At 36.4% G+C, this 17900-nt stretch overlaps 1 protein-coding gene across 2 annotated transcripts; it reads left to right on the top strand.

Moving 5' to 3' along the window:
* The first annotated feature begins 7520 nt into the window (after window positions 1-7520).
* Window positions 7521-17572, top strand: LOC134855294 (glyoxylate/hydroxypyruvate reductase A-like). 2 transcript variants are annotated; one of them, XM_063871778.1, is made up of 7 exons: window positions 7521-7573; window positions 8660-9060; window positions 11847-11996; window positions 12375-12388; window positions 12651-12774; window positions 16167-16341; window positions 17152-17572. In XM_063871778.1, the coding sequence occupies exons 2-7, from the start codon at window positions 8884-8886 to the stop codon at window positions 17406-17408; spliced, it is 897 nt and encodes a 298-aa protein (XP_063727848.1). In that variant the 5' UTR covers window positions 7521-7573; window positions 8660-8883; the 3' UTR covers window positions 17409-17572. The 2 variants fall into 2 exon arrangements, with proteins under 2 accessions (XP_063727848.1, XP_063727847.1); XM_063871777.1 differs by having other exon boundaries at window positions 7522-8145; window positions 8892-9060.
* Window positions 17573-17900: the final 328 nt, after the last annotated feature.

The following is a 17900-nucleotide window of genomic DNA, read 5'->3' as shown; positions in this document are numbered from 1 at the left end:
AAGTTAATCTTACCAAGTGCTCGTTGCTTGAGATTGAGGCAACATTACCCAGTCCAGAAAATAACCATAAAAATTGCATGTAGTTCTTAAGCAGGGGCACAACAGTGGTTCGCCGTGATGAGCTGTACAGCTCGTATGTTGGTCCTTCCCTTCGTGGATAAATAGACCTAATAGTTTTGTTCTTTCGACAAAACAACCATCTTGCCCCACGTTATTCACAAAGTTAATCTTACCAAGTGCTCGTTGCTTGAGATTGAGGCAACATTACCCAGTCCAGAAAATAACCATAAAAATTGCATGTAGTTCTTAAGCAGGGGCACAACAGTGGTTCGCCGTGATGAGCTGTACAGCTCGTATGTTGGTCCTTCCCTTCGTGGACAAATGGACCTAATAGTTTTGTTCTTTCGACAAAACAACCATCTTGCCCCACGTTATTCACAAAGTTTATCTTACCAAGTGCTCGTTGCTTGAGATTGAGGCAACATTACCCAGTCCAGAAAAATAACCAAAAAAATTGCATGTAGTTCTTAAGCAGGTGCACAACAGTGGTTCGCCGTGATGAGCTGTACAGCTCGTATGTTGATCCTTCCCTTCGTGGATAAATGGACCTAATAGTTTTGTTCTTTCGACAAAACAACCATCTTGCCCCACGTTATTCACAAAGTTAATCTTACCAAGTGCTCGTTGCTTGAGATTGAGGCAACATTACCCAGTCCAGAAAATAACCATAAAAATTGCATGTAGTTCTTAAGCAGGGGCACAACAGTGATTCGCCGTGATGAGCTGTACAGCTCGTATGTTGGTCCTTCCCTTCGTGGATAAATAGACCTAATAGTTTTGTTCTTTCGACAAAACAACCATCTTGCCCCACGTTATTCACAAAGTTAATCTTACCAAGTGCTCGTTGCTTGAGATTGAGGCAACATTACCCAGTCCAGAAAAATAACCAAAAAATTGCATGTAGTTCTTAAGCAGGTGCACAACAGTGGTTCGCCGTGATGAGCTGTACAGCTCGTATGTTGGTCCTTCCCTTCGTGGATAAATGGACCTAATAGTTTTGTTCTTTCGACAAAACAACCATCTTGCCCCACGTTATTCACAAAGTTAGACTTACCAAGTGCTCGTTGCTTGAGATTGAGGCAACTTACCCAGTCCAGAAAAATAACCAAAAAAATTGCATGTAGTTCTTAAGCAGGTGCACAACAGTGGTTCGCCGTGATGAGCTGTACAGCTCGTATGTTGGTCCTTCCCTTCGTGGATAAATGGACCTAATAGTTTTGTTCTTTCGACAAAACAACCATCTTGCCCCACGTTATTCACAAAGTTAATCTTACCAAGTGCTCGTTGCTTGAGATTGAGGCAACATTACCCAGTCCAGAAAATAACCATAAAAATTGCATGTAGTTCTTAAGCAGGGGCACAACAGTGGTTCGCCGTGATGAGCTGTACAGCTCGTATGTTGGTCCTTCCCTTCGTGGATAAATGGACCTAATAGTTTTGTTCTTTCGACAAAACAACCATCTTGCCCCACGTTATTCACAAAGTTAGTCTTACCAAGTGCTCGTTGCTTGAGATTGAGGCAACATTACCCAGTCCAGAAAAATAACCAAAAAAATTGCATGTAGTTCTTAAGCAGGTGCACAACAGTGGTTCGCCGTGATGAGCTGTACAGCTCGTATGTTGGTCCTTCCCTTCGTGGATAAATGGACCTAATAGTATTTTTCTTTCGACAAAACAACCATCTTGCCCCACGTTATTCACAAAGTTAATCTTACCAAGTGCTCGTTGCTTGAGATTGAGGCAACATTACCCAGTCCAGAAAAATAACCAAAAAAATTGCATGTAGTTCTTAAGCAGGTGCACAACAGTGGTTCGCCGTGATGAGCTGTACAGCTCGTATGTTGGTCCTTCCCTTCGTGGATAAATGGACCTAATAGTTTTGTTCTTTCGACAAAACAACCATCTTGCCCCACGTTATTCACAAAGTTAATCTTACCAAGTGCTCGTTGCTTGAGATTGAGGCAACATTACCCAGTCCAGAAAAATAACCAAAAAAATTGCATGTAGTTCTTAAGCAGGTGCACAACAGTGGTTCGCCGTGATGAGCTGTACAGCTCGTATGTTGGTCCTTCCCTTCGTGGATAAATGGACCTAATAGTTTTGTTCTTTCGACAAAACAACCATCTTGCCCCACGTTATTCACAAAGTTAATCTTACCAAGTGCTCGTTGCTTGAGATTGAGGCAACATTACCCAGTCCTGAAAATAACCATAAAAATTGCATGTAGTTCTTAAGCAGGGGCACAACAGTGATTCGCCGTGATGAGCTGTACAGCTCGTATGTTGGTCCTTCCCTTCGTGGATAAATGGACCTAATAGTTTTGTTCTTTCGGCAAAACAACCATCTTGCCCCACGTTATTAACAAAGTTAAGCTTACCAAGTGCTCGTTGCTTGAGATTGAGGCAACATTACCCAGTCCAGAAAAATAACCAAAAAAATTGCATGTAGTTCTTAAGCAGGTGCACAACAGTGGTTCGCCGTGATGAGCTGTACAGCTCGTATGTTGGTCCTTCCCTTCGTGGATAAATGGACCTAATAGTATTTTTCTTTCGACAAAACAACCATCTTGCCCCACGTTATTCACAAAGTTAATCTTACCAAGTGCTCGTTGCTTGAGATTGAGGCAACATTACCCAGTCCAGAAAATAACCATAAAAATTGCATGTAGTTCTTAAGCAGGGGCACAACAGTGGTTCGCCGTGATGAGCTGTACAGCTCGTATGTTGGTCCTTCCCTTCGTGGACAAATGGACCTAATAGTTTTGTTCTTTCGACAAAACAACCATCTTGCCCCACGTTATTCACAAAGTTAATCTTACCAAGTGCTCGTTGCTTGAGATTGAGGCAACATTACCCAGTCCAGAAAAATAACCAAAAAAATTGCATGTAGTTCTTAAGCAGGTGCACAACAGTGGTTCGCCGTGATGAGCTGTACAGCTCGTATGTTGGTCCTTCCCTTCGTGGATAAATGGACCTAATAGTTTTGTTCTTTCGACAAAACAACCATCTTGCCCCACGTTATTCACAAAGTTAATCTTACCAAGTGCTCGTTGCTTGAGATTGCGGCAACATTACCCAGTCCAGAAAAATAACCAAAAAAATTGCATGTAGTTCTTAAGCAGGGGCACAACCGCGGTTCGCCGTGATGAGCTCTACAGCTCGCATGTTGGCCCTTTCCCTCGTGGATAAATGGTCGAAAAGAGTAGATTACACAATGGAGGTAGAGTTGATGAGGTTGTGCATATGCGTGGGAAGGATGTCGTTGAACGGTGGGATGGGGGTGCGCGGCACAAAAACGAAAGCAAAACTTAATAAAATGAACTCAAAAATTAAATTTAAAATTGACTGATATTTTCGTGAAAAAAACGACAACAAAAAAATCGATTACTTTACCTAAACTTTTTTCTTTTCCAAAAAAATTTATTACAATTGACAACAATCGATTTAAAAAGATTTTATTCCTCAGAAAAATAGCGTCATTATAATTCATTTCTAATAGTTTATAATTATTTTTTGTAATTGTATAGACACTGACAACAAAAATGCATTAGTTGAATATTTTCCATGAAACTACAGTGCGGGTTGCTTTCCTTAAAAATTGCGAGTTATATTTTTCGCAAGCAGTCTTTTTGTAGTTGTCGTATGTCAAATAATCTTACCCTTATCCCCCATCCTACCAAAAACGTAATATTTTGAAGCAAACTTAGTTGCTTTTCCCATAATTTTTTCATCTTTACTTCGATCGTTTCAATTGGCTAGTTTTGTTTTACTTTAATCTGCTTGAATTCAATTGCTGAACCCTGCTCTGTTTGGTGAGTTTTTTGGAGGCTCAAAGAGTGCCCCACTCTTGTTTGGTTGCCCACTTGTCGGTAGGACCCTGTTGGGACTATTGGGCGGTCGGGGAGGGGCAAATGGACCTACAGTTTTGAAAAACAAATTAACTTCGGAAACTTTGATCCGACTTCATTCTCAATTGTATGTTTTTGGGCAGTTTTGGATATTTTGTTCAAAAGAAAAGATGTGAGCTTCACCCATGAACTATGTATTTGTAAAGGTCTGCTTTGGAACAATCTTTGGGATAGGTCAAAACTGATTGAAAAGTATACAGCAAAAAAAACTCACTCCCTCCCCTCCCCCCTTCCACCTGAACTCAGCATCCATTTATCCATTTTGCGGTGTGGTGGTGTAACGAGTGGTTTTCACTTACATCGGACCATGTATGTGAACAAAAATTTGCACTTCAAGAATAAGGACTAAGGTCAAATCAAACTATTGTTTTCAGCATATGATCCAAAAAATGAGCAACTGAGTTTCAAATGACAGCTTGAAAAATGAGTACTTTTGGGAGTAAGATCAAATTTTTGAGTTTTTTAAATTTTTTTCTGAATTCACAATTTTTCTGTTTCTGAATTATCAAGTTGAGTTACTTTTTTTTCTCCAGTATAAACGCAAAAATGAGATTTTTTTAGTTTTTGAGGACAACATGGAAACCTTTTGGCCAAATAGAAATGTTGACAATAAGGTGTAGTTAAATTACGGGTGTTCACGGGTAGTAAAATTAAGAAATAAAAATGTTTAAAGCAAAAATTTTAGCTGATGGTCTACCTGCAGCATAAAAAAATTGAGTTTCAAGTCACTAATAATCTTTTCATGAGGGAGTTAAAAAAGTTTTGTTTAAAAACGTAGAGAGAAATTAAAAAACTGAGACGGTATAAAATTTTTGTTAAGCAAATTCTGTATCTGTGTGTTATACCCACGGTTCGGTTATTTATATCCGACCGGATAACGCTGTGTTTGTTTAGTTGTAATGGGCAGGGGAGGGGTATGTTCGATAGTGTCTATATTTTGAAAAAGGTCGTTCCTGGAGATCCAGTCGGAGATGGATTCGTGTAGGCAGCATTGTAAGTGGTCTGAAAGTTCTGGTTCGGACTTCCGCCTTCCATGCCAATTGGTTCGTGTTCTTCGTTCCTTCTCCCTTTTTCTGAAACGTGAAACTAAAATAGTATAGTTTTTAGCTGAAAATTCAATGAACCAAACCTAAATGTGGAAATGTTTTAAAATTTTACAGATTTTTTTTGGTGGATTAGTCTTAGATTGGTTTACTTCTGGTTTTAAGTCAGTAAATGGCCAAGGTTAACAAAGAGTACACAATTTTTTCATTTGGCAAAGGTTATCAGTTTTGTATGGTAAATTTTCCGATTCCTGGATAAATTTTTTGCGACTTAAAAGAAAAAACAAGTCATGTACTAAAAAGTCAGAAGATCCAAATGATGGATAATGCGTAAGGCTGGGAGTGAAGTCAACATTTCCCAGCAGTTTTAGAGGTCACGCAGAAAAAAACTAGGAGACATTATCTGGCCAAAAGAGTGAAGCCCTCTCAGTATTGATTTGGAACACAAAACATCCAAAAAAATCTCTTCCAATATCGAACAAAAAGTGTCTTACATAAATACAGCTGTTTGATGTAAAACCTATACTCACTTTTTATCTTAGATTGTGTTTTAAATGTCGCGGAGCTGACCTTTGATTTTTATAAACATCTGCTAATGAACTAACTCACGATGAAAGTGAGATGGCAGAAGAACGAACGCATTTTATGTTGCAAAGAGATGACATGCAACTTTTTGATTAGCATCTGCAATGCAAAATTTGCTTCATCAGGATTGTTTTCTTACTATTGTTTTTCCGATACTTCTATGAACCCGGTTTGACCACAATGTGAACCGGTACCTCGAGTCATATATGGTTCCATACAAGCAAAAAACGGTTGCAGACAAATGAAATCGTTAAATGGACGCAAATTTCATAAATGGTCCGAAATATGATTGCACATTTTTTATTAGGGAATATTTTTCAAAGGACGTCATAACAAATTTGTTTGATAGAAAATTTCTATTTGGTATAGCGCCATATATAGTGCCGCGTACGATTCCCATGAAGTTTTGGTAAGAGAAGCACATCAAATTGAAACGTGTTGATACCCAAATTGTAAAACAAGCTATTTATACAAAAAAATATGTATATTCAGGGGATTGCTTCTCTAGTTCCGTTCTCTCTCTTATTTAACGGCACCGTAAAGCGGTCCCTTGGAATCCAAAATCAATCACGAGAGGGTTATTTTGGTGGCACCTATTCTGTACTGTACTATGTTGTTTGACCCCTTTTGGCTGTATTGCTCGCAAAAATTTCCAAATGAAATTAATTTCAAAAAAGAAGGCCCAAAAACTGAGAACTCTAAGTGGCCTAAAAATAATGGAATAATTAGGCAAAACAAAAGAGTCTGTGATTACAATTCAACATCCCGTTAACACTAAATAACTCTCTACATTTTTGCTATCCTCAATAGCTCAATCAAATATCTCTGACTCTTGAGAAGTCAAAAACTTAACACATTACTCTCATACACTTGGGAGAATCACTGCCCTCATAAGTGTCGAGCTGTTCTGTAACTAACCACACTGTTCGCTCTCTTAGCGTAACTTGTTCTCTAACTAACTTTGAGAACCGACTATACTTCAACACAGCTCTAATCGCTCTCCCTCAGGATATGCAAGCCTTAACACCTTTCGCTATTGTCTAGTTAAACTTTAGTTATAGTTATGATCGTCCCTACAAGTCCTGGTACCCTTGCGCAAAATCCTAGTCGGATGTTTCCCCTGGCAACACTAGTTAAGAATGCCAAGTTCGTTTTAGGTTTTTCTAACTATGTTGTGCAAATATCAAGTCCAATTTCACCTCTAATCCAAGTTATGTTTATCTTAGCGACTTCTCAAGGACTTCATTTGATTATCGCGTCAGCGTTCCGGCCTCCTGAGTCTTGAGAGAGGTCTTTTCTAAATGTAGCTACCGCATTTCAAGTTTTTGAAATTCTCACTTTAACTCAATTTCAAACACTTCCCTCTAGCTATCAGGGACGCGTAGTTTATCTATCAGCTATCTGATTGCAAAAAAAAGCAAAAAACACCACTGGGGAGCTAAGTAAATGTCCCGTTCAACCACACGTTTCAGGAGACGTTGTTTCCGCGTCGCATTCTTATTACTGCCGATTTCCTTCGGGACTAGATTTCTTTAGTCTTGTTGATTTTCTATTAGTAGTTTAACTATCAAATCTATGTTCAATCCGTACAGTTGGTTACGAACAGTTGGCTTCCTTTGTTTCCATTGGGGATAAGGGCAGGGTTATCATTTTTGGTACCGTCTTACAAATTTCACTTCTAATCTTTTTAAAGATTCGAGCTTATCATATGGTCTCGGCCGTTTACTTTCCTTTTTACTATCGTTTTGATTAGTGAATACCGAGCTACTTACTACTAATAAACTTTACTCTATGGTATGTATTTCTCAAGGCGGAACTCTCAAAGCTGAGTTTTAAAACGCTCTCAGGCTGGTCTAATGAGGCGGTATAGCCAGCACGTAAGATAAAGAAAGTCAACGTTTTTCTCTGTGTTCAGATTAAAGTCAATCGATTCATGCAACTACCAAAGAGCTAGCGAGAGAAACAACACACATAAAACGTTCGTTTTATTTTATTACATTTAATATGTTAATAATATTTTTGTAATTACTGCTCCATAAGCCTTAAAACGCAGTCGGAACATATATAAGTTTGCATTTTAAATAGAAATTGTAAATTAAACCAGATTGTTCATTCGATTCAAGTTAGTTATATTTACCAGTAATACCAATCAAAACTGATAATCGAAACACATAAATCGAGTTTCGATTGATCAATTGCGATTTAATTTCATGGGGTCATTTCGATAATAGAACCTAATTTTGACGCTGACTTCATTCTGAAAATTTTACCATAAAGCTTTAACCTTGATTCAATAGTATTCAAACAAGAGATAACCTTTCGATTAACCTTTCGATTTTCTTAACAGCGATTAACGGAAAGCCAGTTTCTTATAATTATGACAAGAAATTGTTAAGCAGAAATTGTTCTTAACATAAACATGCTCCGTAATCTCCGATCAATACTTTGTGTGTGCAATTCTTTTGTCAACTACCCACAAGCTAGAAAAAAATTACTTGACAGAGTCTGTCCAGAATATAAGATCCAGTTTTTGGACTTGAAACAACCCGGGTTACACAGAGATTTTTTCTACTTCAGGTTATCAAAAAGTAATTAAGAACAATAAAATTAGGATTTGACGAAGAAACACTTTCAGCCGTTCGCCGTGATGAGCTGAACAGCTTGTATGTTGCTACTTTCCCTTGTAATTAAATCGTCTTAACATCACATAGACACAATTTTATGTAATAGACCTTTTATAATCCAATATACTAAATGTTCAGCCCGACGCTGAAAGATATCGTTGAGTCCATATGGTTGAGAACTTACACTCAAAAAAATGTTAAGGTAAAATTACTCTAAATGAGTTAAGGTAAAAAAAAAATTAAGGTAAAATTTACCCTAACATTACCTTAACTTTACCTTAAAAAATTGTTAGGGTAAAATTTACCTTAACTGAATTAAGGTAATTTACCTTAACTTAACCTTAATTTTACTAAAAAAATTTAGGAATGCATTTAACTAAACAGGAATAAGGTATTTTAAGATAAACATTATTTTTCTGGGATTGAAAATCTTTTTTCAGCCTCAGGCACCGAGCATCGATCATAATTAATCTCGAATCTCAAATCTCAAATCTCCAACCACCGACTGAAAGATGTAGAACAATCTACAGGTCCGTTTTCATGCGTCCGATTCAAATTCCGATTTTTGTATACATGAATGGAAAACAATGTCTCGTTATCGATTTCAACGAAATTTGTAAAACTTTATTCAACTTACTAAGAAGGAAAAATCTCCCTTTTCGGCATGTTAAGCTCTGGTGGTTCTACATTAGTCCGCAGTGCATTTGCTTCAAGTGAGATTTTGGTAGCGGACGGCACCGAAGTTGCGGAGTTTGCAGGGCAGTTGATTGGAAGTAACGTGCAATGGATACACAGCTCAACTTCAGGAGTGAACAAACTAATGGAAAACGAGCACTTCAAGGTATTTCTTGATATTTTTTTAATTGGACATGATGAAAACTTCAGACACACAACAAAACAAACATTAGATAAATAACATATGAGTTGGGATGGATGTTCCTGGATATAGTTCTTATCAGATAAGCTTGATGCTAACTTTTAAGCAAAATTCGTCGTGCCTTTATGTTTAACGGCAAAAATGAACAAACTAGTATCAAGCAAACCGCACTGACAAAAATGGATTAATATCGTTTTTAGCTTGAAAAAAAGAATATATATTAAATTGGAGGCACTTAGCACAGTGGTAAGGCGTTCGCTCTGAAATCGTCAGAGCATGTATTCGATCCCATGCCATGGCAATGATAGTGTGTGAGGACAAGCTCTCACTTCACCTCCAGCTTCAGGTGGACAAATTTGGCTGCAATAGTGGTACCACATAAAAAGTTCTAGACGCAAAAAAACGGCCTTGAGTCGCAAAAAACAGCTACGCTCAGCAAAATAAATCTGTCTGGAATGTGGGGAGATAATACAAATGGCCTATCCTCGACAGGACTGTTAAGGCCTACTCATAGCTCCTCAGCGATTCACAGGAACTACAATTGTTATTAATTTTAGCATGAAAAATATGAAGATCAAATAGATTTGGATCAATTAAAAGTAAAGTTGATTTGGATCAATTAAAATTGATTTAAATTGATCACAAGTCCCTGTAGAAAAAAATCGATCCAAATCAATTTTTAATCAACTCAAATCCTTTTTTCTATTTTTATTTCGTTTTTAGCGGATTTAAAGGAATTTATATCGATTTAATTTGATTTAAAACAACATATATTTTCCATTTGATTTAAAACAATATATATTTTCCATTTCATATTTTCCATTTCTTGTTTGTTTTGCATTTATTCATTGCCAATCAATTTTTATTTTTTCATCCACAACGTCTGTAACATGAAAAATGATCAAATGTTTTTGTATGTTCAAGTTTCTTTCCAGTTTGGAATGATTCAAAGTGCCATCTGTTTTATGTGGATCATTTTTATCAATTGTATTATAAAATTTTGCTGAATCTGGCTGCCATTGATTATTTTATAGAAAGTTTTTGTGCTCAAAAACTGATATATTTTGACCATTTTTTAAATTCATTACATAGGTTTTTGCATTGATGATTTTCTACGAACTAATTGCATGTATCTGAGCTCAAAATCTGATTTATAACGCCCTTAAATAGGTTTTTAGACACTCAAACTGATCCAAAAATTTCCAATAAGATCGGTTTAAATCGATTTGAAAACCATTTCAGTTCCCAAAATTGTACGTTTTTATTTTGGATTGATGTACAATCGGTTTGAAATTATTCCAAAACCATTTTTGTCAGTGCGCGAAGGAACTTTAAAATTTAGGTTAGATTTAAAAAATTAGGTTCTAAGGTTGTTACAAGTTTACTCTGTGGATACCTTAGTATAAAAAAGGTTGTAGATAGCAACTTTTTTACGAAAAAAAAAACTAAGACAAGATTTTTTTAAACAAAAATTTGTCTTAACTTTTTTTTAATTGTTCTTTACAATAAGAAAAAATTTCACGCTGTCCCAGATAACAATTCAAGAACCTTATAGGTCAAATACAAAATACTTTTTTTCAGAAAAAATGATTTTTTTTTGTTTTTGTATTTATTTTTTAAAATTTTTTGAATAAAACATCTGAAAATCCACAAGCTATTTCCAAAATTGACTTAAACAATAACTACGGTAAAAAGACACTTTGAAAAAATTTTTGACACTTCGGATTAGGTTCATTGTTTTTTTTATGTAAGTCGCCTGTTTCAGAGTTTTTAAAAAAGATCTTGAGTTAGGGTGGTACTCGTGGGATGGTCAACCTGTGCGAACATAACCAATAAACAGCTGAAAAGGGTCAATGATTTCGAGTAAAATTTTTAAAAAAATACTAGTTCAATAAGTTGAAATGCTTTACTTCTTTAGAATATTTATTTATGATCATCTCTTTTTCTTAAAATTTAAACGTTCCGTTGAAGAAAATTAGATTAAAAAAAAACAGAAGTTACAAAAAAAAAATTCAGCGCAAGGAAACAGAAAGAATTGACAAATTTTTCAAAAAAAAACATTCTTTCGATTCCTACAGAAACAAAGCTGCCTGCCCGTATCAGGGCGATGGTCTGAATGTTCCGAGTGCCCTTTAACGACCAACGGCTATTGAGTAGAATTAGGTTCAAGGAAAAATTGACACTTCCAATGAAAATTGCGAAATATTAAAAATTGCTTTCATTTTGAAAATCATCTCCCATGATTTCAGAATAAATTCAATATATTCTCAAATTTCCTCTCATAGTCTCAGAATAATTTTAATATATTTTCAAAATTCACTTTCGAAACAAAAACTTAATCATGTTTTTCGTGGTAATTACACTTTTGCTTTCGATGGCGGAGTTTGCCTTCCTTTTAAGAAACAAAATGTAAAGAAACCAAATGTCAAGCTGCAAAATATCAAATTTGAGCGTTGACAAATTTTAAAACATTTTCTTGAAATAAAAATCGGATACAAATTATCACTACCTAAATGAGAGTTATATATAAACTCAAATGTCTGTTGTAAGTATTCGAACAAATCTTTTGCTTATAGTTTTCCATCGCAGTCTAAATCTAAATCTTCCTCCTTGTTACAGAGGGGTGAGACGTTTGTCACTATTATTAGAATTTGCATTGCTGGATCATCGGATTAAATTTTTACAGATTCTTTACTCGGTAGCATAGAGGGAGTAAATATGTGTTTAAATGGTCCCTATTCTTTTCCCAGGAGTTTGTGAGGATGCGAGGGGATGACATGCCACTGGTGACTAGAACTAGCCTGGCCCGACCTATGGCAGCCTACTGTCTCGCTCATATGTTCTCTTATTATCATAGACTCCCTCAATACTCACAACTTCAAAGAGAAAAGGAGTGGAAGGGAAGTGGCGGCATCTAAAACCATATTCGACGTCAAAACTTTTTTTTATTACAGGGGACCCAAAAAATAAAAACTTTAATTTTCGAGAGAAAACAATAAAAACACGGTAATTCGACTATTTTAAAGGTTTGCTTAATGTTCTAACATTATTGCGACTATGATGGTCATTGCTCGGTTGGGAATAATTCATATCGCTACTTCTACTACAACTATATCGCAGAGCCCGATACTAGAGAAATGGAAAAAGTTATCCCGAAGAACAAAATCAGCAAAAAAAAACTCAAAATTTTTGCTTCTTCGAGTGTTCAAAAAAGTCTGTATTACTTTTGAATAGCAACCGTTTAACACATGATTATTATTTGCCGCCATTTCATTCAGCAAATCAGCGTTCGGTACGTAATTATCTCCACGAGTTTCCAAGAGTTCCGCCAATTCTTTCAAAAACTGCTCAAAAACAAGCTGACATAATACTTAAAATGCAGAAAGGCAAAACAGAAACTTAAGGTGAAATTTGATTGATACCACTCAATATTTTTTTGGTACTCTTCCAAGATGTCATTTTTTAAAATTCGTTGCTATGACTTGCGTAAATAAAATAATCGAGTCTGCTGCTTTCTTGAAAACGAATTTATTATGATGATATTGAGTTTTTAGGCCGATAGAGGAAGTTACTGTGGGCTTTCTGGGAGTGGGGGATATAGGCGGTGAAGTGGCTGCAGCCTGTAAACGACTGGGCATGCGCTGCATCGGTTACTCGGCCTCAACCACAGCGAAACAGGTGTGATGTCGTAATCCGACAACTCGCTACAAAAGATAACTCACAACAAAAGATAACTCGCATTAATAGATAACTCAATTTGAAAGACATAACAATTTAAAAGACAACTTAATTAATGAGACAACTCTCATTAAAACATAACTCGAGTTATTAATAACTTGTTTTAAATGACAACACGTGTAAAAGACAACTCGTTCAAAAAGACAACTCGCAATATACTATCGCCGCAATAGACTCCCGGAAAGGTAACTAATTGGATGAACTTGACTCGTGCACTAGTAATTTAATCACAGGACAATCGCCCTTATTTTCGCTTGTTAGGTTAGGGCAATGGGCTGGCAAACCCTTTAGTTTAGCGTTTTTGTGCCAACAGTTCAAAAAAATTGACAAAACGATCAGGTTATTGGTTTAAGTTATTGGTAGAAATTTTTGATTTTTAGGTTTTTAGCGTTGGTTAAAACTTTTTTTTAATTTCTCCCCTTTTGAAGGTTCCCCTTTTTTTATTTCTAGCGACTTAACACCATACAACTTCACATCCTACTTCTGTTGCCTTACCAATTTCCTATCGCTACATTTTAAAGTCAATGCAATAACTTAAGACCGTTTTAAATAGAAAAACCTTACTTCAAAGGAGACTTGACGAAACAAAAAAAAATGAGAGAAAATTTTGCTATTTAAAGCCAGATAATTTTGCACTACATAATTCGCATAAATTTTGAGCAGAAATGACCTTGCCATAATTTCAATGAATCGTTCCAAAACAAAACAAAATGGCCCTGCCAATATTTTCATTGAATTGTTCCAAATTGAACTAAAAACAAGCAATAGTTAAAATGAACTTCAAAGGCCCGTGAACAGTAAGACAACTTTTGACTAGTATGGCCCAATTTGCTGACAGTTTCATCCGGTAAAGAAATTAAAAAAGGTTTAACCAATACCAAAGCCATTCTCAAACTTAAACCCTGAATCTGATCGCTTTGTCAGCTTTTTCCAAACTGTTGATAAATAAACGAAAAATAGATGGTTTGCCAGTCCCTAGTCCCAACCTAGCGACCAGAAAATAAGTGCGGTTGTCCTGGGATTAAAATGCTAGTGCGCGATTCAAGTTCTTGCGTTTAGTTACGCTTGGGGAGTATGCAAGGAATTGTTTTTTTTTTTCAAAAAAGCTGACAAAATTTTAAATTTAATTGAAATTTGAATTTCAATAATACAAAAGAATAAACAAAAACAAGACAAAGTCGACAAAAACTAGATAACGCTCTGAAACAAAAATCAGTTTTTTTTAATACGCGGTAGTTTTTCTTTTTTTTTTGATTTTATGGCCACTCGATGCATCATCAAAGTTTTGATTTTGTACGGAGGCGTTTTTATGCAGACTGCTCACGTCTTTTCACATTTTTGGGTGCGCTCCGCTGAAATAAGAATAGATGCCAAAATTCCATCCTATGTTGTTCTAGCAACCTGATTTACGGCCGCATCTTGCTGGTGTCAACGGGAGGGTGGGAATAAAACTTCACAGTTTGGCACCACGCCTTTTATATAAGAATAGTTGAAGTAAAGACACAACTCGTCATTTTTTCTGTTTTTCATCGGTTTCGTAACAATTTCTTTCGCATACATTCTGAGTTTTCGATCAAGAATCGCCAATCTTTTCTTGTTTTTCAAATGCAAGGCAAGACAGCATTTTTAGGACCAGCGCTAAATTGTCGTAAATTGGTTCGTAGTTCACCCTCAGGCTCAACTCATCTATTTTTCTCAAAAAAACTCTGGAGAGTGATGGACAAAACATCCAAAAAAAGATCTTCGCTGTTTGTTTTTTGGAAGGACCGAAGAGCAGCTTGCTCGAAATCTAACTAAAATTTGCGTCAGTTGGTGTAAATCTCTCGCTGAGATCTTTTAAATGCTTCTTGACATTTCGGGCATCTGATTTTTCCACTGAAATGTCATGATTATGCTCTCCACGCGAAATGTCTCCTTATGCTGCTATTCGTTATTTTCTGTAGCGGCAGATGCTCGACATTTATGTGTTTGATATTGTGTCAAATTGTTATGAATTAACACCAGCAGGTTTTGTAGTATACATATGGTTTAGCAAAACTTCTAATCGAAAATAAACTATGAACTTGTCCATCAGAGTCTTAAGTGATTTACGAAGCCTCATTTTAGCATGAATGACTAAAACAAACCAAGTTTTTCAGAATGATGCGGGCGTTAATTGCAGAACTAACTTTGGTGCGATAAGAGCTAAGATAACGAAATCATCAAGTATTAATTTTAGTAGCGAAATGGTGTTGAAATGTACGGTGTTAAAGTGTAAGATGTTAGTATGAAAAGTTGGAGTCAAATTGTTGTGGGTTTAAAATGTTTAGTAGTGAAATGACCAGGTGTTGAAATATACGGTGTTAAATTGGCTGGTATTAAACTGTATGACACCGCAGTCACCACCGGCTGCCTTTAATCGAAATTTACCGAAACTTATAGGTGAATCATCAAAGTTGGCGAGTTTTCGGTTCCCCGATGATCAAATTTTGCGAGTTTCCTTGAATTGCGAGTTGTCGCGGTACCTGATCTTACAACTGAAAAAAAACAAGAACGATCCGGCAAAACGATCCCGGAAACCCATTGTATATTGGAAATAATAAATGTAGATGAACAGGCTCAAAATAAAGAAAAAAGACTAAAAGTCTAAAAAAAAACAAAATATAAAAAAAAGAGCTTGGAAAAAACTTGACAAAAAGAGACTGACAAAAAACGTCTTTGAACCTGGAGAAAGTCGGAGGAAAATTATGAAGGTAACGCCTCCCTTCCAGTAACTTCAACCACTTCTCCTGTGGATTTTCCGCTGTGCCGACATCTCTAGCTTTCGAGATTTGGATCTACCTAATAGTCGCCCTCCCTTTGGTATCTACTAGTGATTTGCCACCAATGCAAATAAAACAGTAAATTACCTCCATAGCGTTCTATTTAAAAAGCAAATTTTGCTGCAGTCTGATTGGTGGAAACTCGACAACTTATTCTACTTATAACAATTGCTGACCATTCTTGAAGGGGGGGGGGAATTGTTTAGTAGATCTCAAGAAATTTGTGGAGATGTGTGTCTTCGAGAAATTTGTGTAGATTTTTTTCATTTGTCTAAAGCAAATTAGGATAAAGTAGTCCAAGTATACGCATGTAAGTTTTATATAAAAAATAAACAAAACAAAATATAAAAAAAATTGAAGTTTTACCCCGTACACCGCTATACAAAAGGAAGACTTTGATAAAAAGAAGTCTACCTACTTTTAACAAAAAAATAGTGTTTTATGTTTTAACGTTTTCACTTTTTTATTTCAAAGTGAACTTTATGAAAACAGTTTTTAAATTGAAAGCTAAATTGTTTTGTTGAATTTCAGAACTTCGCCCAAATTTACACTGGAGATGTTGAGTCTGTGTTGCGTCAGAGTGACTTCCTAGTGAACTCCCTGCCACACACCCCCCACACTGTTGACCTACTGTCCTCTGGCACTCTGGAAGTGGCTGCTGCGAACAGTCCAGTATTCATCAATGTAGGCAGGGGGTCTGTCATAGGTGAGTGTAAACAAACCAGCCGAAAAAAACCAGCCGAAATAAAAACCAGCCGAATTAAAAACTAACCAAAAATGAGCAAAGTATTTAGGCCAGCAGAAAAAATATGTCAGATGAATCAAACTTAAATTGCGTAACTTTCGAACAGGGCGGATCTCAAAGAATTTCTCGAAGGAGGGTGGCTTAATATTTTTTTCTATAAAAAATTTTTGTCGATGTTTTTTAAGGTCAAGGAAAATTAGATCACGGAGTGCTTTAGCAGACCACTATATAGGCCGTAATTTGACATTTTTTGCTGCGCAGCAAGCAAAACTTTGGAAGAAAACTTGTCAAAATGCTTTTTCGGCGCTTTTTGGAAAATTATGACCAAAAAATCATGTTTCTGCGGCGCGCGCTTCCCTTCAAAATCATTATATATTGGCGCCAAAGGATGTCATAAAATAATACCAAGGGGTGGGGGCCCTGTGGTTGGTGAGGGGTCGAATCCGCCTGCACCTCCCCTTAAATACGCCCCTGCTTTCAAATTTGTTTCATAATTATATAACAGTTCGTATATAACAATTGCTAGTTTGTATGGTAGCTAGTTTACACTTTGGCTGGTTTTATACAAGCGTCAAAGGTATACAAGCGTCAAAAGTTCTAGTCTAATTTAAAAAAAAATTTAGTCTAATTTGAACGCTTTTTGGCTTATTGGCAGGTCTTAACATCCTGTGCTCTTTGCAAAGAAACTAGCCACTGCTAAAATAATGGAAACATTCACCCTATTTACCATTGGTCACCTCAATTCCTCCTCGTAAAACCATTTTTTTCTAGACGAGGATTCAATATTGGAAGCCCTGGACAAGGGCTGGATCAGACAAGCTATTCTAGACGTATTCGAGACCGAGCCACTGCCTCAAACCAGCAAATTGTGGGATCATCCCAGTGTAACGATAACTCCCCACAGCTCAAATGGCTCCATTGACGAAATGTATTATGTGCCAGCTTTGGAAAATTTTGTTCAGAATCTTCAGTTGATAAAAGAAGGAAAAAGTCCAGCGCTGATTGTCGATTACAGCAAAGGATATTAAATGTGAACACATAATGGAACGGCAATGGAAGTAAACCTCGAATTGGTGCTTCTCATTTTTTCGTAACAAAATCGAAAAAAAAACTTTTATATAAATTGCAGTTAAAAAACAAAATTCCTATTTTTGCGTTCAATGTCTATTGTTAGTTGATCAAAAAAAAAAACGTTGGGCTAATCGTGTCTTAAATAGTTGTTTAAGAAACTATTGTATTTAATTCCAAAAAAATGCTTTTAACTCACTAATTAAAACTAGGCCAAACCGGTCGCTGCGAATGTTCGAACCCGGATCGAACTTTGTTAAGGCGCCTTTAGAAAAGTTTTAAGGTCAATCAGCCAAAAATGGATATCTCAAAATAGTACAAAGGGGGGACCCTTTGGGTACCCGGGTCGAGATCCCGCTCAAAAACCGCTCGAGATTTGAGCGGTTTGAGCGGTTTTCCAGCAAGATTTGAGCGGTTTGAGCGGTTTGGGCGGTTTTTTTGGAACGTACTCC

Source organism: Symsagittifera roscoffensis, chromosome 10 (assembly GCF_963678635.1).
Source record: "Symsagittifera roscoffensis chromosome 10, txSymRosc1.1, whole genome shotgun sequence".
NCBI lineage: Eukaryota > Metazoa > Xenacoelomorpha > Acoela > Convolutidae > Symsagittifera > Symsagittifera roscoffensis.
This window is presented reverse-complemented; position numbering and strand designations above follow the sequence as displayed.